This window comes from Pseudochaenichthys georgianus, chromosome 7 (assembly GCF_902827115.2).
Source record: "Pseudochaenichthys georgianus chromosome 7, fPseGeo1.2, whole genome shotgun sequence".
NCBI classification, from domain to species: Eukaryota; Metazoa; Chordata; class Actinopteri; order Perciformes; family Channichthyidae; genus Pseudochaenichthys; species Pseudochaenichthys georgianus.
Window position 1 is genome coordinate 12604200 of NC_047509.1, and position 23981 is coordinate 12628180.

Below are 23981 nucleotides of genomic sequence, written 5' to 3' on the forward strand. Positions count from 1 at the left end.
ATGTTCCACTATTTACTATCAGTTTATTTTCTGTATAATGTTTATTGCAAACTATACATAGCTGTCAGTAAAATCGTGTGTCGAATTACATTCAGAGAAATCCACTGTTTTCTTATTTTCCTCCCTTCATGACAGAGATTTGTTATTGTCAATATACCCCCATTTCCTGGTGGTAATGGACAAAAATGTACCCAAATAGAGGGCTGCGCTCAAGATAACAAATATTAGAATAAAATAAGCGCTTTTATTTTCCATATGACAAAATGTCGGTGGCGTTTTCCTCGGCGCGCCCCAGGAGTAAAGGGGAGGTGACACAGCAAACAATTCAAAAGGTAAACCTCTTTAAGTGCGTCGTGGCGCCTGTGATAACATATTCTAGTCTGGATGGGAGGTTGCGGTCCGCCAGTGCAGAGAAAGTAGCCTGTAGTGAATATCTGAAGAAATGGCAACTGGTATTGTAACGTGACAATCAATTGAAGGTGCGTACCTATAACAAAGACACGGTGCTGATGTAGGCGATCGCTTATGCTCATCACTGGAGCTGATTCTGTGTGATGCTGTCAATCTCTGCTTTTTTTTCTGACAAATGACCAAAATGTTTTACTTTTATCATAAATCATCAGCTTCAAATGGTGTTACGTGTTTCTAATCATTTTAAAGCACAACACCTGATCAAGGTAGCCTATATGGGTGCCCGTTTATTGTCAGACAGCGTGGCGAAAGGTTGAACTGTTTTTATGGACCCCTGCTTTGTTGCAAAATATAACAATCAGCTGGAAATAGACATTGTATGATGAAAACCGAGCTACATTGGACAAACATGAGCCATATAGCCTCCTGAGACTGCTGCTGCTGCTTTTATAGGCTACCTGACTGAAGCCTTTTTTGTAACACTGCACAACCAATCTTCAACACAGGGACTTTCAAACAAGGTCCTAAAAAAAGACTGTGAGGAATTGCTTCCATATTTGGCCCCGTTATGAGTAAAAATGTAAAAACTGACCCAGAAAGAAGGCTTGTTGAAGTTAGGACATTACTGAAATGTCTGAGGCCATCTTTCAGTGTATAATTTGCCATACATTGTGACTTTTACTGTCAGCTGAAGTTGTTTTGTCTCCTGAAGATGCTGGATGAAAACAATCATTTAATACAATGCATAATGGATTACCAAAGCAAAGGCAAGACAGCTGAATGCACACAGTGAGTGTTCTTTTTTTGTACTCCTGACTGATGCCGTATAATTGTAATACAAGTCAGTAAATAAAGCTATGTTTTGTTTTCCAATTTGACAGGTATCAGCAGATCCTGCACAGAAATCTGGTTTATTTGGCCACAATAGCGGATTCGAATCAGAACATGCAGACACTACTACCTGCAGTGAGTCCTCCAAGAGGAAGAAACAATATATTTTCCCATCTCCATCAGATTGATTATGCTCTTACCATCCATCACATATTCTCAATTTTTCAAATATCAATAATTAATGAATATGTGATCATACATTTGTGGGTAGACAATCAAGAGGTAAACATCCATGCATGTTCATGCAATTTGTCCACTGATAATGATTTTTAACAAAATTGTACATTTAGTAGACACGAGTTTATATAAAATAAGGCATAAGGAAATTAAGGACATCAATTAGGAAAAATACTTTTCTCAAGGGGAAAACAAATGGAGCATTATTTTTTTATTTCTAGCCTCCCGCTACCAATATGTCTTTGGTCTCTGGAGGGATGGGCCAAAGTATGGGACATGCTCCAAGCAACCTCAATGACAACATGGCATCGGGACATCCACCCACATCAATGATGCAGAGTCAGATGAGCAATGGTGAGATTTTTCGACACTAACCCACACTTGGTTTGCACACCTTCTCTTTCATCGTGTTCCCCCCTCTTTCATGGTTGTTTGATCCTGAATTGGCTGCATGTTTGTCTGCAGATTTTGTCCATCACAGTGTGGCTTGTCGTTGTTGCCTGCAAATATGTTATGATGTTATCTCATGGTCTGACAGTCAGATTTATTTGCAGCTTTTTTTCTTCTTTTTGTGACCAATACATTTTTAAATAAATCAGTAATCCTTAAAAGATTCCTGTAAAGATGAACTGAATGTGGGCCCGTGGTTAACACGATATGGCCCCGCATGGGAATGTGCTGGCTGCTCTGACTGTGCGTGTGTGTCGTCAGGCCCCAGCCATGCCCCCATACAGCAGTCGGCCATTCCCTCCGCATCTCTCAGCCAGCCAGCCAGCAGCTACGGTAGCTCGGCCCCGACCTCTGGTTACAGCCACTCTGCGCCCTCTTCCCAGGGCAGCATGATCCAGGGTCCTGGGTCTGGCTATGGCTCTTCCTCCTCTTCTTCCTCCACACCCTCAGCCTCCTCTTCCTCCTCCCGCAGCAACCTCAACTTGCAGTCTAACCAAGGTGAGCCAGGTATAGTGCAGCCTTATCAGGAGATTTGGTGTATTTCTATGGGAAGAGGGCTACAGTAAGGAAAGGCAAGTTTATTTATATAGCACTTTTCAACACAAGGCAATTCAAAGTGCTTTACAAAAAATGAAAAACATTAAGAAAATGGCATTTCAAATCAGTCATTAAAAAGAAAAGCTAATAAAATAAACATTAAAAGAAAAAATACATGGATAAAAGTTACAGTGCAGTCTAAGATATCAATAGTTCAATTAAAAGCAGCGAAAAAAAGAAAAGAGGTAGGACAGTAGGTTAGGTTAATACATTCAGGCTTAGGATTTTAACACTCAAAAACACTTCAGACTTGATTATCATTAACTTTATAGTTATGGTGCAAGAAGTCCCATTAGTTATTGTTTTTTTTATCATTAGGTATGTTCGAAAATGTAGCACTCAGAAAAAAGGGATTGCTGAAAGTAATGCCTTCCAAGTGTTCAGTGTGAGTGGGATGATTTCTAAACTACCTCTAAATGTATTCATGACAAACGCACATTGATCTTGCCAAAACATTAAATTGTTTACATGTTTATCTGCGCTCATCAATCTGCAAATTCTCGCCTAGTTTATCTCTACCATCAAAATAGGCAAACACATTCAGTTCATCGAAGAGGTTTCCTGCCTTCTTCCTTCTGCTCCAGGCTTTTACCCTGCCAATCTCCAACTCCTGACCCGGAGATACAGCCCTTCTCTCCCTGGATGTCTGTGTGGATATTTATGTTTATGCACTGACTTCATTAACTTTGTTTGCATCGCCTACTTCTGAGCCGCATCTTGAAAGCATCTCTTCAAAGAATGTTGTTCTTTAAGAGACCCCTGACTGCTTTAGACCGTTTTTGGCTTTTCCCTTTGCTCTGATGGAACTCCTTCTACATTTGTTCATTTGTTTAATCATGGACATTTCTGCCAATGCTGTTAAATGCTCTTGCAGGTATATTCCTTGAATGTGTCTGTGTTTATTTACCCCCCCCCATAATCACACCTCCTTCACAGTCTCCATGATGCAGCAACAGTCTGCCACTCCACACTACTCCTCAGCCCAAGCTGGGGGCCAACACTATCAGGGACAGCAGGCCATGGGTATGATGGGTCAGAGCAGTCAAGGAAACAGCATGATGTCTCAGAGACCAATGGGATCCTACCGTTCTTCACAGCAAGGTAGGTGGTGTAAGACTTCCTCTTGCCGGTTTGACATTGAAATTGGTTAGTTTGAGTGCTTAAAGACATATGAATGGATGTGTGACTGTACCTTGGGATAGTTAGGACTGAAATTGTCAACAGGTTTCCATTCATTGAGGCTCTAGATGCCTAGATTCCTTCAACTATAAGAAGCCTACAGGAATTGTGATTTGTGTCAAATTAAAGGTAGGGTAGGTAAGAATGGAGAAACCAGCTCGAGTGCGCTAGAATTTGAAAATACAGGGCTGACAGGCAGGTAGGCCGTCGTGCTTTTTACAGCGCCACGGCTTCCACAGATGACATTTTGTAATGTATTTATTGTCAAAGCATTTAATGTATTAATTGCTATCGGGATGTTAGAGCATTCCATGGAATATAACAAAAAGTATTTCTGAAGTGAATTACCTACCCCACCTTTAAGTTCTTGTGAATCACTTAACTTTTGCTGCGTCAGCATGTGTCTAATAATAGCTCCACCCTGTTCTGTTATGTCTTTTGAAGGGTGTATACTTGGCACATAGTAACTGATATGCTATAAAAAGAATGTGATACTGTTTCCAGGGCAACGACCATGATAGATTGTCCTCATTCACCCTGGTACATTATCCTTGCATGACTGGGGGAAGAGTTTGTTTGGAGTTGAGGTCTCCATAGTTTAGCTGCTTGGTTGTGGTGGCGTTGCCAGGGCCATTCTGTTATCCCTGGGCTCTGGGTCACATCTGTAATTATTTTGACTATAGAAATAGTTAGTTGTTACAACTCATCACTGTATTTGGAAACATTTCGGCCAGTTGTGGTTTTCAAGGCATTTATCTTGTCCGTGGTTCTGATGCATCTTCAAGAGGGTTTTTGTTAGGTTGGTTTCTCTGACTTTGTTTGATGAAAAGGAAAAGGAAAGATTGGAATCTGGCGTTTCTGCACACCACCACCAAGCAGAGATCAGATTCTCCCTGTGAACTGCCTTTCCCCAATCCTCATTTTCTAATCCTCATTCTCTCCTCTTAAATTACATATCATTTAAATTTGTCATATAATTATTCATTGTAATCTCTCCCCTCTTTAATTATTGCCTCCTAAAATTGGGTTGGCACGTTATAGCTTCTTTCGTTTAAGAAACCACTGATAATAACCATTATCCTGCAGTACATAGAGTGTATGTATATGGTCATATTAATTCACTTGATTTTGATCTACCCATAATAGCCTCATAACTAAAGTATTTCCAAGAAAGCTGGCCATAATGTCTGTTATGATCTTAAGTTATTCTTAATTCACAGAGAACTAAAGTGCTTAAATATCCTGTCACAGCCCGTCTCCAACTCAGCACCCAATTGGTCCAGCCGACTGTTTAGCAAATCATGGTGCAGGACCTGCATGGCAGTACATGGGACAAGAAGAGATCTACGGAGAGCAGTATGGACACACTCAGAGCTCCAGCAAGCCCATAAACCGGCAATATTACCCTGATGGTAATCATGCACATCCATAAACTTCATACACACAGCTTTCAAATACACAAAGCTACATTGTAGTTCAAGCACTTATCTACATACCTGAGCCAGATTTACTGCAGTGCTGGTGCTTCAGCGCGTCCTCTCAGTCACAGTCTTTACCCTTGCTTTGGGAGTTGGAAAGTATTGCAAAAAAATGCAAAAGCCTGACATTGGTCTCAAATCTGTTTTCCCCCAGTGTGTCTGTGTCCATACTGTCCCCGTTGGTGTGCCGAAACTTCAGAATTCAGAAAGTGCCATAACAGTGTGTTGAGAACAAAGCACACACTTCCTCCAGGGCGTTCCTTTGTGCTTTGTGAATATTGAAGCGAGAAGCGTTGAAAATGTTGTCTGTGCTTGGATTTTTGTCGTTGCACATGTATTATAAATGTTTTGGCCTCAATCTGCGAGTAATAATTTCCTGCCTCTATGTAAGTGGGTTTTGCCTTTGCACAGGAGTTTTTGCATGTGTTGAACAGTTTTCTCTACAGGTCATGGGGAGTACTCGTATCAACAGTCTTCCTATGGGGAGCAAGGCTACGACAGATCCTTTGATGAATCTTCACAGCATTACTATGAAGGAGGTAGCAGTCGTTCATTCTGTCATTTTAAACCATGCTTTCAAGATGTATTTCCCTCCACTCTCCCAAACTTAAATTGTCTAAATGTGTCTAACCAAATGAGTCCCAATCCATATGAAAAAATAAATTACCAACACCTTTTGTATGCCTCCAGGAAACTCTCAATACAGTCAACAGCAGGCTCAGTATCAGCAGGGCTCTGGTCAGCAGCAGCCGTATAGCCAGCAGCAGTACTCCTCTCAACAAGGCTACAGCGGACAGCCACAGGGATACGGTTAGAACAACCCATACAACCATAATGTGTGCATTTAAACACACACAAACAATGAATAATTTAATTGATTACCCCTTTGCTACAGGTCCTGGCCAAGGTGGATCCTCGCAGTATTCTCAGTATCAGCAGGGTCAAAGCCAACAGTACAGCTCCTACCGCTCCTCCCAGGGAAGCCCTGGAGCCCAGACACAGAGGCCCTATACCTACGAACAGGTACATAGACTTAGATCAGATCTTGTCATTGCAACACTGACTAATACCCAGTTAACATATGGGAAAATATGTATAAATCATAAAATAAAGTATTTTGGATGGAAGTTCACAGTAAATGTTTTATTATTAAACAACAAAAACAGTGTTTCCTTTTAAATTCAACTATTTTATCAACTTTAAAACATGAGTAAAGCTAATGCATGTAGAAATTACTGTGTAGCTTGAATATCGTTTTGTGTCTCATTAATTACAGAAAGGCAAAGAGAAAGTGAACAACACAATGTATGACATGCTTTCTAATCTCTGTATGAATCATTTTTTTCGTTGCAGGGTCAGTATGGAAATTATCAGCAATGAGGTTCCACCTTATTTTTCTGTTAAAAGAGAGTGAAAAAAGAAACGGTTCTACAGGGTGTCGCTTGCTCAGCCGGATCAGGAGATCTGGCTGCATCAGATTAATTATTCTCTCATTAATCATCTTTCTAGCCAAGAATACAAACTCTAGTCAAATGTGATGCTTTCTTCATCCGTTTTGCTCCCTACAGTGGTCGTAAAAACAAGGTAGTCCATTTGAACCTTGTATATGGATTAAATAGGGTACTAAAAGTAGCAGTAAGGAAATTCGACGAGCTGCAGCCAATCGCCTGTATAATTCTATTATTTTGCTGTCTATGCCTTTCACGTGTCTTTTAATGTTTATTGTATTTAACAAGCCTCTTTTTATTGATTAGTTTGGTGCACAAAGCAGGCTTTTGAGACTGTGGTAAAAAAAAAAACTGATTAGCCTTGAATGAATTGTTCGTTGATATTTATCTTAAAGATTAAGTGCAGCTCTTGCTTTAATTCCTAGTTAAGACGCTGTTTTATCTCCTGCTAAAGGAAATGAATTTTATGAAGGTGAAAACGTTGGTCCTTAAACCTGACTTGATCAGGGAGTTTGTCTGTTAGTCCAACTGTGATGTGTTGCTGTGTGGTCTAACATTATGTGTTTTCACTCTATACTTATGTCTTTCTGAGGTATTCGACACAGTAGTTACCCAACTGATCCAAAAGGTGTGTATAAGTATCCATGATAGTCATACAGATTTGTGGCAGTAGTTTTGGTATTTATTTTGGGTGGCATTCCTCTAAACAGACTACAGTTATTGTATTGTATTGCGGAGTTTAGAGTTAGTGTGATGCCAATCATTAATGATTTTACATAAAAACACATTGCCACTTTGTCTGCACTTTATTTTTGCAGTGACAGTGTAGGTATTGTCTGCTGTTTTGTATTGTTGTGCAATTCAGGCTCTTTTTAACTAATCCTCAAAAAGCCAAAGTAACACAGGAACAGAATGGTAACACATCCTGCACCTCTACTTTAAAAAGTGCAATACACTCAGACAGTTAGTCATGTTGAGGTTGCTTTTTATACTTTAATAAATTATTTGCATTATATTTTGAAAATCTTTGATGTCAAAGGTCTGGTTTGTCTAATGTTATGTTGCAGGTTTCAACTCACATGTCATATTTAAGAACATTATTTCCGTAATCATATGACTTTTTGGACAGATGTGAACTTTATCACAAACATAAAACTTACTACTTCAACATACTTTTTCCAGTGAGCACTTTTATTAATATATTTTGTATTAGATGGAAAAACAAGTAACAGGGTTTTTATGGTTCATTGCAGTATATTCTGTAGTAACTCAACTTATCTCAGAGGGGTAAAATAACGTAATAGTTGCAGGGTTATTCAAGAATGGGAGAAACCTGGCTGTCAAACAGCTAAATAACTATGTAGCTGCAACTCAACAGGGACAATCACAGGCTTATACTACAATGAATTTGTATCAGTGTTTTTCATTTGTATGTGAACTGAACATGTATGGCAAGTCTTTTGTAGTTCAATGTAATGTGTATGCACTGATGTGGTTGAATGTGCGGTACGCCTTTTTTGTGTGTGTGTGTGTGTGTGTGTGTGTGTGTGTGTGTGTGTGTGTGTGTGTGTGTGTGTGTGTGTGTGTGTGTGTGTGTGTGTGTGTGTGTGTGTGTGTGTGTGTGTGTGTGTGTGTGTGTGTGTGTGTGTGTGTGTGTGTGTGTGGTGTGTGTGTGTGTGTGTGTGTGTGTGTGTGTGTGTGACAGAGAGGAAAACAGTGAGAGCGAAGTGTGATGCGCATAATCCAAATATGAATGTTATGTTCTTATCTATTGTAAGTCTGCATTGCCTGATCTTTTCTGCTGTCTTTTGTTACTGTTTGTTATATAAAAATAAACTGACATTCACCTTTTGATATTATTATTATTATTTACACTTTTCCGTCACCGAGAAACCTCTGCTAATATTAAATGAAAGAGACACGAGTTAAAAATTATATAATTATTTGAATAATTATTTCATTTTAGTTCTTTATTTGTTTGTATTTTGCAATAAAACAAAAGAGATGCAAAAAAACAGATTACCTTTAAAATATTGAAATTAAAGACATTTATGAAGTATACACTTGTATACAAGTATGTTTCATGTACACTGGCGAAGGCTAGTTCTGTAGCACTGACAATATCCACTTGTTTTCTTTCATTTTCTTCCTGCCTACCATAACTCACACTCACTCCAGCACAGAAGGTGGCGTTATAGGGCTGAATCGCATCAGCAAAAGGGAACGGTATTTCACAATCGCGTAAACAAACTGTCCCTTCACGGGTTCCGTAGGTGCCAGTAGCGTACTCAGTATAAGCATGTTGTAGTTATTAGACGTACCAGAACGATTATGAAATAATGTAAATCGATCGGGAATTAACTGTATAACGTAGCCAGTGGTAAGCCGGATACTCTGGCAGAATGAACAATTGTTCTGCTGTGAGTGCTGTGTATTGAGGCAAAACGTGGTGACTTTGTGAAACCGTCGTTAGCCAACACTTCTTTAGTATTGATATCTGTCTGTTGAATGGTACAATGTTGGCGACGCTGTCAAGACTTAAAAGCCCTAGACTTCTTTCTCCGGAAATATTTGTAGGATACATATTAGGAAAAGAGGTGAGAAGTAAAAAGGTTAGCTTGTTAAGTCACAGTTTACCAGTATCCGCAGCGGTGAGGCAGAAAGTCACCGCTGGCTCCAGAGATGTCAGCTCCTCCTGTTCGCTGTGCGCCAAAGTCAGAGGCCAGCCGAAGAAGAGAGAGCTGTCTGAAAAGAAGCTGGTATGTGTTTGAGTCTAATGGTATACATTGTTCACAACCTAGGGATTTAAATTAACCTACAATAGTGATACAAACTGAGATAAATGAACAGTTATTTCAAAGGCATGGATGGAGTCTGTCCACTATCACATGTGAAATGTTATTTGTCCCTCAAGTAGCCAAAACAAAACATATTTTCCTGAAGTTGGATCATTTCCTCAACCTGTCTTCTTGTAAAATGTGTGAATGAAGACACAGATGGGAATATTTAAATGTTGAAATCCAAAACAATTACATCACAGGAATATATCGGATATCAAATGCCTTAATCTCTACTACATGTCTCACTAGATGATTATAAAAGAAACCTCTATCATGGACAGGTGTTAATTATATCCAGTCATAGGTTCATTCTCTATGACGATCAGCATTGTTAAACAATCCTTGTTAAAACATTACAAACAGAGAAATATTGTCTGTAATTAATGCTAGTGTGCTGTTGATGAATCACAGTTTGGATTACACTCTTAAGTATTTTTTTTATCTGGCCCACAGACCCGTTGTTTTGTAGACCATCGGCGTGTGAAGCTGATGGCTGGCTCTGGTGGCAGAGGAGTCTCCAGCTTTCACAGTGAGCCGCGGAAAGAGTGGGGGGGACCAGATGGAGGGAATGGAGGAGATGGGGGAAGCATCATTATGAAGGGTAAGTTTGGTGTGTGGTTCCAGGCACGAGACACTATTATATTTGCCATGTATTCTCTACAATTATCACATTCTGTCTCCAGACAAAATATTAATTATTTTACAATTCAGGCCTACCCACTCTGCTGGCTGGAACATTGTTCAAATCATTGTCATCATCAACGCTATATCACTCATAAAGCTTGGTCTATTCTTCATCATGCCCAAACTTGTTTCTGTCATTCATTTCTTTTTTTATGTACTTTCAGCGGACAAGTTTGTCAAATCATTGGCACAAGTAGTTCCGATATACAAGGGAGAAGATGGGCAACCAGGTGGCAGCAAGAACTGCTATGGCAAGAACGGGAGCTCATACTATATTTCTGTGAGTCCATCTATTTGACATGTCAGTTATGAATGTAATTTAAGAAGACTTTTCTACGATAAGCCCACTGTCTAACCATTGATGATGTTTCCTATTATTAAGGTACCTGTGGGCACCGTGGTAAAGGAAGAAGGAGAGGCACAGGCCGACCTTTCGGAGCACGGCCAGGAGTATCTGGCTGTATTTGGGGGAATTGGTGGGAAGGGGAATCGGTTCTTTCTGTCCAATGAGAATCGTGCACCAATGACGGCAACCCGAGGAATGATGGGCCAGGAGAGGGTCCTTCAGCTGGAGCTCCGCACCATGGCCCATGCTGGACTGGTGAGGAAAAGCTGCTAATGTTTGAATTTGAACTAATGTTGTTTTTCAACTCTAAAAATGTAATGAACTGATATTTGAAACATCTTTATCCCATCAGGTGGGCTTTCCGAATGCTGGAAAATCATCATTGCTGAGAGCCATCTCCAACGCCAGGCCTGCTGTGGCTGCTTACCCTTTTACAACACTCAACCCGCATGTAGGAATTGTCAATTACAGGGATCATGAGCAAGTTGCAGGTAGAGAGTGATTAATATTCGTTTTTTTAAAACACTGTAGAAAGGATTTAATAAGATTTAGCTTATTCTTCAGTGTAATATATATGCTGCACTTTTACCCTTGTCCTGTGTAGTTGCTGACATCCCAGGCATCATTCGAGGAGCCCATCTGAATCGAGGCCTTGGCATTTCTTTTCTGCGCCACATAGAGCGCTGTCGTTTCCTACTCTATGTTTTGGACCTGTCTTCCCCAGAGCCCTGGACCCAGCTCGTGCACTTGCGTTATGAACTGGACCAGTATGAGCCGGGTCTGTCCCTGCGTCCTCAGGTCATCATAGCCAACAAAATTGACCTTCCTGAGGCCCGGGAGAAGCTACAGACTCTAAAGAGCCACGTCTCCCAGCTGGTCATCCCTGTGTCGGCGCTCACAGGACAAAACACAGAAGAGCTCATCCTCCACCTCAGAGAGCTGTATGACGGATATCTCCAAGGAGAAGGTAGTGGGGAAGAGAAACCCAAAAGATGGTAGTAAAAATGAGTCTGTCTGATATTTTCACGATATATATTATTTATACTTGAAGACATGGAATGTTTTTAAATTGCTTAATAAACACATAAATGAAACATAATTCAATGTCTGTGTTAGTTTGTCAATTACTTGCTGCTCTTTGATAAGTACATACTTTATTTATATTTTCTGGAAAGATATAGCAGCTATATGCTACACAATAAAGTATTAAAACTAGAGAAGCCAGTACACTGTTAAATGTTAGTATTAACAAATGCCTGTCTAGGGTCAGCCTGCTAAAACAAGTTATACAAATTCAGTCTATGATCGGATGAGTGTGTGCTTAGAAATGATTATGAGAAACAAACAGGAAAACTGAGTTCAGTTGACTTGAAAGCACCATGTCATTTACATAATCTGGTCATTTTCTCAGTCATTACGAAACCACAAGTATAGAGTACTCGACAAAGAAGATACAGATACATGTTTTTCCATTTTACTTGATGCTCTAACTTTTTGCCTGTGTTGAAGCTTGTCAATGACAACGTAATTCCTAAATATACCAGCAGAGGGCATGCATCTTACACCCTTTTAAACAACTTTCTATGATTTTTTTTATTGAACCTTTTAGCAAATAATACTCTGTCGAGTCTACATGATGACATTGGTGGGCTGCCGCTGCTCTTAAATTGATTATCAGCCCACACAATCAAAAGGGTGCAGACGTGTATTTAATTTGCCAGCAGTCCTTTAGTAATGTGTGTATAAAGATAAAAATGCTTTCGGCAATGTATTATGTCGTTGCCAGTAAAACCGGAATTTGTTTTAAAAAGAACCACATAGGGTAAAGATACTTTGTATTTTGACGTTGTACTATGCATTAATATAGAACTCAGAGAAATTAAAACATTGTTTCCCCAAAAAGGAATTATTTCAGTGCCTTGCAAAAATATTCAGTGCCCTCCTTGGTGTTTTTTATATTTGTTGCATTACAACTTGTCATTTGAAACAATTGAATATGGATTTTATTTCAATAACACAATATAGACCACAAAGATGAAAAAATGAAGCCCAGTAAATGTAAATGTAAAACTTAAAAGTAATAATCATTATTCACCGACTTTGAAGTCCCAACAATGACCCTCAGAATTAAATCATTGTTTAACTAAAGTCCACCTGTGTGCAATCTAAGTGTCACATTAGCTCTTACAGCTACATCATCTGTATATGTTATCTGTATTTAGGCACCAAACATGCAAACTGCATTGAGAAAAAGAAGGTCCCAAAGGATAAAGCTGTGGGGAAGTATTGGCCAGGCAGAGATCAGAGTATCTGTCCATAGGACAACTTAATGCTCTACGAGTGGCAGAGAACTGTACATGTATATTGATGAGAAGAAAATAAGAAAACTCATTTGTATTTTGGATGTTTACTTGGAAAAGTACTCTGGTCATATGAAAAATGTTTGGCCATCAGGGAAAACGCTTTGTCTAGCACAAACCCAATATCACTTATTACCCTTAGAACACCCTCCCCACAGTGAAGCATGTTGTTCATTGGCAGCGACTGGGAAACTTGTCAGAATTAAAGGAATGATGACTTTAAGAGATTTGAGGCTGGGACGGAGGTTCACAATGACCGAAAGCATACCGCTAATACAACAATGGAGTTAAGATGAAACATTTTGTGTCTTGGGAGTCTAGTCAAACTTCAATCCGATTGAGTATATGTGGTATGACTTAAATAATGGTTATGAAAAGACGTATGCAAAAAAATCTTGTTGGATAGATGTGCCAAGCTTATGGAGACGTACAAAAGAAGCTTGCACCTTTAATTGCTGTACAATGTGGCTTCACAGGTTATTGGCGTTTTGTGGTTATTACTTATGCACACAGATTTTTTATTTATTTTTGTTATTATTTCCTGTTTGTTTCACAATTTAAAAAAATGTGTTGCATTTTCAAAGTGGTAGACATGCTGGGTACATCAAATAATACAATCCCTCCAAAATCCACCTAAATAACATGATTTTCTTTAAGGCCCTGTACATCAATGCAATCTGGTTAAAATGTGTATTGAAGAACTGAAATAATAAATGAGAGTGGATAGAAGAGCTGAGACAAAGCAGTCAGACTTAAAGGTGGGGTAGATACATTTGAGAAACCGGCTCGAGATCGCTAGAATTTGAAAATACACAACCGGAGAAAATCTGCCACTTCCTTATAGAGCCCCTCCTCCAACACACAAACGCGCACACGACCAATGAGGGCACGAGATAAGTTTGTGCCCCGATGGAAGGCTGACAGGCAGGTAGTACTTTTTACAGTATTACGGCTTCTACAGATGGCATTTTTTTATGGATTATTTGTCAAAGCACTTAAGATATTCATTGCTATCGGGATGTTAAGAGCATTCCATGGAATATAACAAAAAGTGTATCTCGAGCCGGTTTCTGAAACTTACCTACCCCACCTTTAAGGAGGATGGAGGGGAAGGTTACTGAATAGCAACGTTGGAGAATAAAAACACATAAGAGGTAAAAGCTTCATTATATACCAGCTACGGTTGAGGTCTCTTGCTTTTTTAAAAGCAGGACGTCCTGATGTTGTCTTAAAGGATGTTGTGTCACATCTTTTCTTTTGGTCGAACTTACATGACTGCTTTGTTTGCACATTAAACAGCATGACAGCCCTCTTAACTTGAAAGAGCTGAATGCTGATTATCTTGTTCTTCTGGGTGTGGCTTTAAATTATGAAATCTGATCCCACTCTCTCTTTTGCTAGGCATGTGTGAAAAACAATGATGAGGAGAGTGAGAAATAGGCAGTAATCCTATGAGACTCCCTTCAACAGCATCACAGTCTGGAAACAGTGTGGACTGTAATGATTAGGCACATATAGGTGCAGGGCCGCCCCTGGCCAACTTGGGGCCCCAAGCGTCATTGTGAGATGAGCCCCCCCCCCCCCCCCCCCCCCCCCCCAACCGACAGGAGTGAAAACTATTTTTTTGGAAACAAAGAAAGTAGGCTACTTTGCAAATATAATTCCTGTTTATTATTATTATCAACACAGTTAATTTTTTATACAGTGAGGTAAATGGTAAAAGTGAATGTATGTCGTTCAGTATGCGTTTACAGGTGAATATGTCTGCATTTCCTGCCAAATAGCCTCAAAAAGATTAAAATATAATTAATGCAAATAAACTACTTCTACTAATAATAATAATAAAAATAATCATAATAAATTCAATAATATAAATACTATATTATTTTATTATAATATAGAATAGTCAAGACAAAACATGCTTATGACATGCTCAAAAACTGATATTTCTTAAATCTGTATTCAAATGTAGTTCCCTCTGTCAGAAATGTATCAACAACTGCACACACATTTCTATCAGTATTTGTCTGTGTTGTGGTTGACATGATGATGACTGTTAGGAGTTAAGGGGAGAGGCTGAGCATCACCATGAAATGTGCAAATTGACATAAAAATGTATAAAAGGGGAAAAATGCTCCATGTTTTTTAGGCTGTAAACTTTAACTGTTATGTAAGCCAACTAGACAGACAGTTTATCACTCTTCCTCCTGTACATTAGCAGATAAAAGGCATAACGGACAAGGACAGAGGGTGTCGTATTGTCATACTGATATTCTGTACACACTCTGAAGACCACTGAGACAAATGTAACATTTGTGATATTGGGCTATATAAATAAACATTGATTGATTGATTGATTGATTGATTGATTGATTGATTGATTGATTGATTGATTGATAACATACTTGAATGAATGTTAAATAAAGAATGCTGGAAATAACTGCATCTCCATTAGCCTATATGCTCTGCAGAGACCTGTTCATGTCGTGAATTGCAGCTGATGTTTTAATATGGCAATTGGCAATTTGACTTATACAACATTCGCAAGTTGTACATTTGACTCATACAATAACCCACCTTCGAGTGATGCTCTAGTTTTGTTTTTTTCCCTCTTGCTTGCGCCGGACTGAAACTGTCTTTTCACCGACATCTCTTCACCTGCACTAGTGGCCGTATCAAAGCCGTGATTGGTCGTCGATTCATTGCAACGGTGTCGGGTTACAGACGTGCTCCCCTTGTCACCTCTCACTCTCGCGTGTCAGCGGGGGGTGCGTATCGAAAGCCTAAAGTGCCACTATTCGCCCGTTTAAAACGCGCGCTGAATCAGTGAAGAGTAAAGCCAGACCAAAGCAATCTGTAGATGAAAAGTTCCTGACATTTGTAGGCTTTGCTGTAAATTGTATATTATTCCAGATTTGAGGCTCCTGAAAACAAGTAGCACAACATTGGTAGACAGAAAGTCGTGTAGGGTGAAAGTTGGTCTCTATAGCAGTAAAACTGATATATTTTTATTTTTGTATTTCAACACACTAATCACATTAAACATCTGATCAGGTAAGGTTTAGCATATTATACAAAAATAAATTGAAGGAACTACAAGTTTAAAGGCTAAACAAACAAAACATTTCTGAAAAATAAATATCAGGCTGCCATTATCCCTGCACTGCATGCACTGCATGTTGTATCTGCTCTAAATTCTCATATATTCAACCATTGCTTTAAGAGCTTTCATAACCTCCTGAGATATAGTCTCCTGTATTATAATAGTACATTAAAATCCCACTGTTATCCTCATTTATTCGAAGAGTTGTATCGCTTGTATGAAAAGAACAAAAAGGTAATCATTTTAAAATCCCAAAATAATATTAGTTAAGAAAGCTCCTGTTGTAAACAATGAAGTTATACAAACCTTATTTCACAAAATCAGCCAATTCTGTCCAATCCCACAATAATTGTAACAGTTTTCCTTTTTGCCCCTCCAAACATATGGTTACAATTATTATTTAGGACTACTAACTTGATAAAAAAAAATCAGGTATGATGGAGTGTTCATTTTAGACTTTCCACTTGAAACTTTGTTGCTTCTCAAAACGTTGAGGCTCAGGTTTTGTACTGTAGGCATGGTCTCTTACTCGAGAGGCAGATTGAGGCCAGAGTATCAAACCTGAAATCCAGGTCCAGGTCAAGTTCTGGGTCAAATGGAATATCAGGGATGAAGATGGCATCAAGATCAAAGTTGTGTTTTTCGTCTCCCTCCTCAGTGTAATTATGAGGATCATAATCACCCAGCTCCTCTTCTGGTGCGCTGAGGGCATACAGCTTCTACAGAGTACAGAAGACAAAGGGGAGAAAACATTATTGAAAAGAAACACAATGTCAAGAACTTTAAACAATTGATTCAATTCATTTCTTACATCTTGTAGTACTTTGAGTATCATTGTATGTCGCATCACACTAATCTCTTGATCTGCGTGGCGAGCCCAAGCCTGGAAATCAGAAGTAAATCATGTGATTTCAGTTCTGAATAACATCAGATATAAATAATGGAATATTTCACGGAACATGTCTCGACTCAGTTACATTCTTAATAATTCCACAACTACTACTACTTTATAATAATAATAATAATAATAATAACAATAATAACAATAATAACAATAATAATAGTACCTCCTGCCAAGAACACCAACGTTGATATCTTTGCTCCATTTTCAACTGGAAATAAAAAACCATGTCAATTTATGATAATTGTTATTATCAATCCATTATCCATTTTTCATTACACAACAAAGGGCTGGCTATTTGTTCTGGTTGTCAACAAAAATGAAATGACTAAAACCAAGAGTGTGTGAGTGAGTGACTTTAAGCCCCAAGCTCATTTGATGCATTTTTAATAGTAACAATGGAGTTCTATGGCACTTCGTTGCTGGTTTTGGTCTTTCCGTATTTATTGACTCTGGGATACATCCTTTAATAATAATAATAATAATAATAATAAATGTCTGTACCCTGTAGAAATGGTCCCATTGCTGGTTTGTGACATGCTGGCCTATGCCTATTGACTGCAAAAAAAAACAAATTCAAGTCAAGTTAACAAATGAAAATAATTAGTGTTAATTTGTCATGAATATAACAACAAAAGTGTTTCATAAGCCTGTTATTAAATGTATGTATGCTTGTTCTTCACTTACTGGCTTTCTCTTTGAAGGCCTTCTTGGTAATTTGATGTCTTTGCGACGGTAAACCAATTCCACCTGTTGAAAGTTAAAAAACGTTTTTTCTTTGCAACAAGTTACAGTTATTGTTCCATAATTAAAGTTTGTACATCACTGAAGTATGAGGGGACGTAATAAAGTTCAGGTTTATTATGCAAAAAAATTATTTACGTTGCAATCAGTTCCGGGCTTCTCAATGTTACTCGTTATCAGATGTCCTGAACCTGAATCATTATTATCTGGCATTGGTTTGTGCTCAGTCTTACACTTCAGCAGAAGAACCAAGAGTAGCACAGCTGGGAGACAAAGACCACACACATACAGATCAACGTATATACGTTTATGTCCTAAATGACTTTACTGTGAAATATTTTTCTTCCCCGTTTGAACTAAAGGGAATCTTTACATATTGTTGACAATTTCAGAGACATTTCTTACCTGAAAGCAGTAGCATGCTAAGAAATATGATCCCAAGCGCTCCTCCTCCTACTCCGGAGCTCTTAGCTTTGCGGATGCGGCAATTTGGCTTCGTTATGTCAACACAGTTACACACAATAACTGACAGGTTGTAAACTGCTTCCTCGCCCTGGAAGCCAGATACCTTCAGCACCAAATCATACTCTCCAGAATGAACTGTGCGCTCCTTCACCAGTTTGGTTGTATACCCTGTACATAAAACATTCATTTTTATATTGTCAATTCATTTAGCCTTTCGGTTCAGAAAGGATATAGAGGTTTATTTTCAAAACTGTCGTTATTTTCTAACCTTGTGTAGGGTCAATCTTCCACTTGCCCTTCTCTTTTTCCTGGAGCTTGAAGGAGAAAGGTCCACCAAAGTGGTCTTGATCAAGGTCGAAGGCAGTGATGTTGGCCTGAGAGAGTCCATCAGATTGGCAAATGTCCAATGTTGTCTCAGTCAACTGTGGCACATTGTCGTTTTCATCGGTAATATGGATGTTGAGGGTTGCAGTGCCTGTCATTGGAGGAAGACCTGGTGACCAAAACACATGTGCATTTTCATTAGTGAAGACATTTTAAATAAGAACAAACACAATATAAATATTCCTGAAGGTCATACCATTGTCAGCAGCATATGTTGTGACCTTATACGTATTGTCTTTCACAAAGTGGGACTCTCTGTCGATTATCTTGGTTGTGGTTATATTTCCAGTCTTGGGGTCCACTGTTACCCAATCAGCTGGGTCGTCTCCTTTTGTGTATCTGAAACACACAATCAGGCCTTTGCGAGTTATTTGTTGACCAAATAATTGTAGTCACGTGAGACGGTACGACAACTAGTAAATTAATAATTTACACAATTGTGCTGGCACTGGAATCAGGATCAGGATCAGGATCTGTAGCTGCAAATGTCGCCAGATAGAGCCCCGCCTTGGTATTTTCCGCCACCGTAACGTGTTTGTTAGTCATGTCAAAGATTGGAGGATCATTGACATCCTCCACAATCACTATCACTTTGGTAGTGGACAGAGTTAGTGTGTTACTGCCAATAGTGTTGACTTTCCAAAGACCAGTGGTGCTTCTTCTTTCCACCTTGCATGAGTAATACGGCGCTTCATTCTGTACACTGATATTCAGGTGTTTTTCATGACTTTCTTCATAGTCCAGAGGCTGTTAAAAAGAAAAAAGTAAAGGAATTTTTGAAATGCAGGCCATGTCACCTGACAGCCATAAAGTTTGTCACTGATACTGTAGTTGTCAATTTCTTCAAAAACAAGACCAACAAATAGTAAGAATTTCTAGAGGTTTCACTCTCTTTGTTAGCACTGCTGCAGTTCATCTCATCAACTAAGGGCAATTAAAGGCACAGCAGCATACTCAGAATGTAATGTTACTGCTTAGTGTGATCAAAAGTGATTTATCAATGATAGAGCCTAATATGTTGGATGTTGAATACCTTACCACATGGAAAAACTACTGGATACCGGTTACTTTATCTGTGCTAATAAAAAAGTGTCGTCTGTCTTTCATAAAAAATCAGGATAATCACACAAAAGATACCTTTTCTACATACAGCAGTCCTTCATTTGTCTCAGGATCAGTAGTGATTTTGAAGTTCCTGTTTTCGTCTTCTTTGATTTGATATTTGGCCCTCCAGGCCGATGTGCCTTTGGTGTCTCGGTCTGTAACTTGCAGACGTTTAACAAGAACATTTTCCTCCCCTTCTTTCACTCTCCCTGAACCCTGGGAAAGGAAAATAAAACTTTATTTGTGAAAATGTACCGTTGTATTATAACCATATTCTTATCAAGGTGAATTAAAGAAGTAATGGCTCACTGATTGTCCTGTTATCACAGGTCGATGGTTATTTCCATCTTCTATGTTGATAATGATGGTGGCGAAGCTGGAGAGCTGAACTTCTTCTCCACGGTCTTTGGCCTCCACTTTAATGATGTAGGCATCGGCTTTCTGATCAGTTCAAAACACCCAACAATTATTATTAAATATATTATAATTTAGCGATAACCTTCAAATGTAAGAAGATAAAAGTTCCAAGATTAACCTTTTTTTTATATTTGTGATTTATTAATTATCAAATTATGCAATGAGTTTCCTCACCTCATGGTCCAGACATCCTTTAAATGAAACCGTTGCAGTTGATTCGAATTGCGTTAGGTAGAACTCCAGGTCAAACGGGTCAGGAATTACTGAGATTATTTTGAAATCAAATAATCTGTTGTTCTCAGTGCTGTCGTCGTCGTTTGCTTTGATGATAGTGAATTCAGTGCCTGGCAGTATCAAAAGAAAGCATTAGTTTGTTTTAGTTTGTATAATATGTGTTCATAATATGTGAAGATTGCAGATTGAGAAGCGACAAACAAGTTACCTTGTGGTGTTGACTCTTCTATGGAAACCTCATACCGATCAGGCTCAAATATTGGAGGGTTGTCATTTGCGTCGATTATTAATATCTCAACTCCAAGCTGTGTGTCTATTTCCTTTTTTTCTTGATCATAGACCTGAAGGGTTAGCTGTAATGCAATAGCACAAATTGTGACATAATGAAATGCTTTCAAGGGCACACAAACTCACATCCAGGAGATAATTTAAACAATGCAAATGTAGTAAATTCCTTCTAACCTTTAAAACTCTGAACTTCTCGTAGTCGACGGGGCCATGGACAGTAAGCATTCCTGTATTTTCGTTGATTTTTAAGATGTTTTTGGGTTCTTCTTCCACACCCTGACCATGTATCTTGAAAAAGGTGAATTTATTTTCAACCTGGAGCTGCAGGGAGTAAAACAGCACAGTCGTGAACGGTGGGATCTTGTCATACCTATACCATTCATTTCCACTTATTATGACTCTCGGTAAATACACACCAGGCCCAGCTCGTATGGGAAACCTCCTTCATGGTCTTCTCGAATAGTAAAGGAATCAATAATCCAGTTTCTTTTTTGGCGCTTCAGAATTTTTAAAGATGAACTATGGACTAGCAAACACTAGAGAAAAACATTACATTACATAAGATTAAGTACATTTTGGATTATTTTGTATATTCATGATTGTGATTACTAGCACATACAACTCTTAACACATTGTTAAATAAGTCAATTAATTTATACACACAACACTCGTTAAAGCACTGCTCTATATTCTATCAATAATCTATAATATTAGCAGAATTAACCAGTGCCATCAGCATTGACTTTTAAAATATTTATAAATATTTGATTTGTCATTTACAAACTGACTTAATTTTAAATAATCTGTTTTTGGATAACCAGCCACATTATATCTGTATCATTTTGATCATATTGTCATATAAATTAAAAGTGTAACGCTTGGTTATATATATTTACAAACAGTGAATGTTTATAAAGGCAGCCCATCATGCTGGAATCAAAGGTTTAAGTAAGTATCAAGTAATAATTGTCTGAAATATTCTCAACCAATCTGTCCAGAAATAATGCAAAAGATACATTCTTACCAGTATCAAGAACAGCCCAGGGCGTGTTATCTCCATCGCAAATTGAGATTGTGTGTTGTTAATCCCTTGGTTTTTAGACTAACGCTGGGATGCACCTGGATTACAGTTTAAATGCAACTCATGGCAGCAGCCTACCTGAGAGGGGGCGGGGCCTGTGTAATAATACACATGAACCTGTCCAGCCTGGAATCTAAGAAATTTAAAAGCAGCTGGGTGTGTACACAATGTGTGCGTGTGCGTGTGTGTGTGTGTGTGTGCGTGTGTGTGTGTGTGTGTGTGTGTGTGTGTGTGTGTGTGTGTGTGTGTGTGTGTGTGTGTGTGTGTGTGTGTGTGTCTAAAATGCATAGTATATATTTGGTCTGTAACACTTTTGTTAGAGATATGTGATAATAGTTATTATGTTACTATACCTTTACACTGTTGATGTAACCATGTAATCATTTTCATCATTTTTATTTAAATAGCTTCTTTCCTATAGCAACCTTACAAAGTGCTTTACAGTGGTGCAAACACACAAATAAAATAAATGTTTAAACTATGTAACAGAAAGCACATCTAAATAACTACATGTTTTCATTTAAAAAATAACTAGGATTTCATAATACTCTAAAGGCAGTTAGCTTGATAACCACTATGGAGACCCAAACTGTTGACATTCATATCTCTATGAAAACAAAATATATTGTAAATGCAGTACTTGTGGCAATGTATTAAATTAATGTTATATATTTTTCCTGTTTAAACATTTTCTATAATATGCAACCCTTTATCACTGGGTCTTTGCCAGGCAGGACGAGACGGACACAGTTACACCATTGACTCTTGCTTAGATTTCACTGCTCCTTGTTAACTATGTCATTTTGAATGTAAATGGGAAGATTTTATAAGATGTTATAATGACCTGAGTAATAAAATGATTTTGAACATGATTATATAAATGTAATTTGATTGTAGATGATTTCATAATGCGTGACTTTATTTTATGTATCTGTTTATTTCATTATAGTGTACAATAATCGATGCCATTGTGTGTGTGTGTGTGTGTGTGTGTGTGTGTGTGTGTGTGTGTGTGTGTGTGTGTGTGTGTGTGTGTGTGTGTGTGTGTGTGTGTGAGTTTGTGTGCACTTTTATAACAACTGACTTCTAGTTTAGACTTGGTATTTCTTGGATGTGCTGGCTATACAGAGTAATGTTATAACCTAATTTACAACTACCTTTTCACCTGAGGACAATTTGAACTGACAGTCTAGATACTTTGAGATGTGAAAAAAAATCTTTAGGGAGAGTATCTGGCACACATTGCACCTGTGTGTGTGTGTGTGTGTGTGTGTGTGTGTGTGTGTGTGTGTGTGTGTGTGTGTGTGTGTGTGTGTGTGTGTGTGTGTGTGTGTGTGTGTGTGTGTGTGTGTGTGTGTGTGTGTGTGTGTGTGTGTGTGTGTGTGTGTGTGTGTGTGTGTGTGTGTGTGAGAGAGTTTTGTGTGCACTTTTATAACAACTGACTTCTAGTTTAGACTTGTCCTTTGAAATCAGTTCCTGGAATAAGATATTTTAAAAAGTATTTTAGATGTTACTTTTACTGCAGTGGTTTTATGGTGCGTAGTATGAGGCTGAGAGGCAAAGCTAGCTTTAAGTGTTATAAATAAAAACATGCATTACGACATGTGGTTAAATAAGATTTGACACATCACTTTTCTTTATTAAAAAAACAAACAATGTATTTACATTTTTGGGTTGATAGGGATAAGATATCAAATTAAAGGTCAGATTACAAAATTCAAATGTAATTTCAGCCCCAGAGTGCCACGGTTATATCAAGGCTGCATTCATTCAGTTTCAAATAAAGTGTTGTTCCTTTCGACAGTTGACTTTGAGTCACATTGAATTATTACCCACTTCCATCATGTGTCCAATAGTGATCGTCAGTCCTAACAATGGGCTTTATATATTTTCAGTACATCAACATAATAATTCATTGTGTATCTTCGTCCGAGCACAACATCTGTGTGTGTGCTCATTGTAATAACATTAGAAATATGCTGACTGATCACAAATGTAATGGCATACTATACAACATAACTACACTGGTTTTACAAAAGCACCTGGTATTTCTTGGATGTGCTGGCTATACAGAGGAATGTTATAACCTAATTTGAATGGGAATCAGGAGTGTTTTTTATAACTAACCGCCGAAAACAAAACAAAAGAGATGATAGCATGACACGTCAGTAACTTAGCTGGAACTCTGGACGCTTTTATTTTACAATGAAGCATGACAGATCCAAATATTTTCACTGGAATCTGTGATGAAATTACATCTCATGAAAAAATAAAATACTTTAGAAATGTGTGTGTGTGTGTGTGTGTGTGTGTGTGTGTGTGTGTGTGTGTGTGTGTGTGTGTGTGTGTGTGTGTGTGTGTGTGTGTGTGTGTGTGTGTGTGTGTGTGTGTGTGTGTGT

At 38.4% G+C, this 23981-nt stretch overlaps 3 protein-coding genes across 4 annotated transcripts; 2 read left to right on the forward strand and 1 right to left on the reverse strand.

Annotated features, from left to right (window-relative positions):
* Positions 1-245: 245 nt before the first annotated feature.
* Positions 246-8239, forward strand: LOC117449026 (calcium-responsive transactivator-like). 2 transcript variants are annotated; one of them, XM_034086362.2, is made up of 10 exons: positions 246-479; positions 1124-1200; positions 1293-1377; positions 1701-1833; positions 2191-2427; positions 3463-3627; positions 5630-5722; positions 5874-5993; positions 6079-6206; positions 6537-8239. In XM_034086362.2, the coding sequence occupies exons 2-10, from the start codon at positions 1124-1126 to the stop codon at positions 6561-6563; spliced, it is 1065 nt and encodes a 354-aa protein (XP_033942253.1). In that variant the 5' UTR covers positions 246-479; the 3' UTR covers positions 6564-8239. The 2 variants fall into 2 exon arrangements, with proteins under 2 accessions (XP_033942253.1, XP_033942252.1); XM_034086361.2 differs by having other exon boundaries at positions 246-332.
* Positions 8240-8854: 615 nt separating this feature from the next.
* mtg2 (mitochondrial ribosome-associated GTPase 2) lies at positions 8855-11600 on the forward strand. Its single transcript, XM_034087360.2, has 6 exons — positions 8855-9390; positions 9925-10072; positions 10320-10435; positions 10538-10756; positions 10854-10992; positions 11106-11600. Exons 1-6 carry the CDS (start codon positions 9148-9150, stop codon positions 11498-11500), a joined length of 1260 nt encoding a protein of 419 aa, XP_033943251.1. The 5' UTR covers positions 8855-9147; the 3' UTR covers positions 11501-11600.
* Positions 11601-16023: 4423 nt separating this feature from the next.
* Positions 16024-20726, reverse strand: cdh26.2 (cadherin 26, tandem duplicate 2). The gene is made up of 15 exons (XM_034087733.1): positions 20676-20726; positions 20422-20566; positions 20154-20323; positions 19872-20003; positions 19596-19778; positions 18892-19205; positions 18655-18797; positions 18343-18567; positions 18015-18242; positions 17748-17872; positions 17553-17615; positions 17370-17423; positions 17032-17076; positions 16776-16847; positions 16024-16683 (listed from the first exon to the last, which is right to left on the reverse strand). Exons 1-15 carry the CDS (start codon positions 20724-20726, stop codon positions 16462-16464), a joined length of 2172 nt encoding a protein of 723 aa, XP_033943624.1. The 3' UTR covers positions 16024-16461.
* Positions 20727-23981: the final 3255 nt, after the last annotated feature.

Bases quoted from the DNA above. Each gene is read 5' to 3' on its own strand.
- cdh26.2 (XM_034087733.1), bottom strand. From the start codon at position 20,726: ATGCTTACTGTCCATGGCCCCGTCGACTACGAGAAGTTCAGAGTTTTA. The intron at 18,798-18,891 runs GTAAATTATTAA...TGTGTGTTTCAG, and splicing joins TCCAGTGCCAGCACAATTGT to ATACACAAAAGGAGACGACC. The intron at 18,568-18,654 runs GTATGACCTTCA...TTTGGTCACCAG, and splicing joins AACATATGCTGCTGACAATG to GTCTTCCTCCAATGACAGGC.
- mtg2 (XM_034087360.2), top strand. From the start codon at position 9,148: ATGTTGGCGACGCTGTCAAGACTTAAAAGCCCTAGACTTCTTTCTCCG. The intron at 10,073-10,319 runs GTAAGTTTGGTG...ATGTACTTTCAG, and splicing joins GGGAAGCATCATTATGAAGG to CGGACAAGTTTGTCAAATCA. The intron at 10,436-10,537 runs GTGAGTCCATCT...CCTATTATTAAG, and splicing joins GGAGCTCATACTATATTTCT to GTACCTGTGGGCACCGTGGT.
- LOC117449026 (XM_034086361.2), top strand. From the start codon at position 264: ATGTCGGTGGCGTTTTCCTCGGCGCGCCCCAGGAGTAAAGGGGAGGTG. The intron at 5,994-6,078 runs GTTAGAACAACC...CCTTTGCTACAG, and splicing joins CGGACAGCCACAGGGATACG to GTCCTGGCCAAGGTGGATCC. The intron at 6,207-6,536 runs GTACATAGACTT...TTTTCGTTGCAG, and splicing joins GGCCCTATACCTACGAACAG to GGTCAGTATGGAAATTATCA.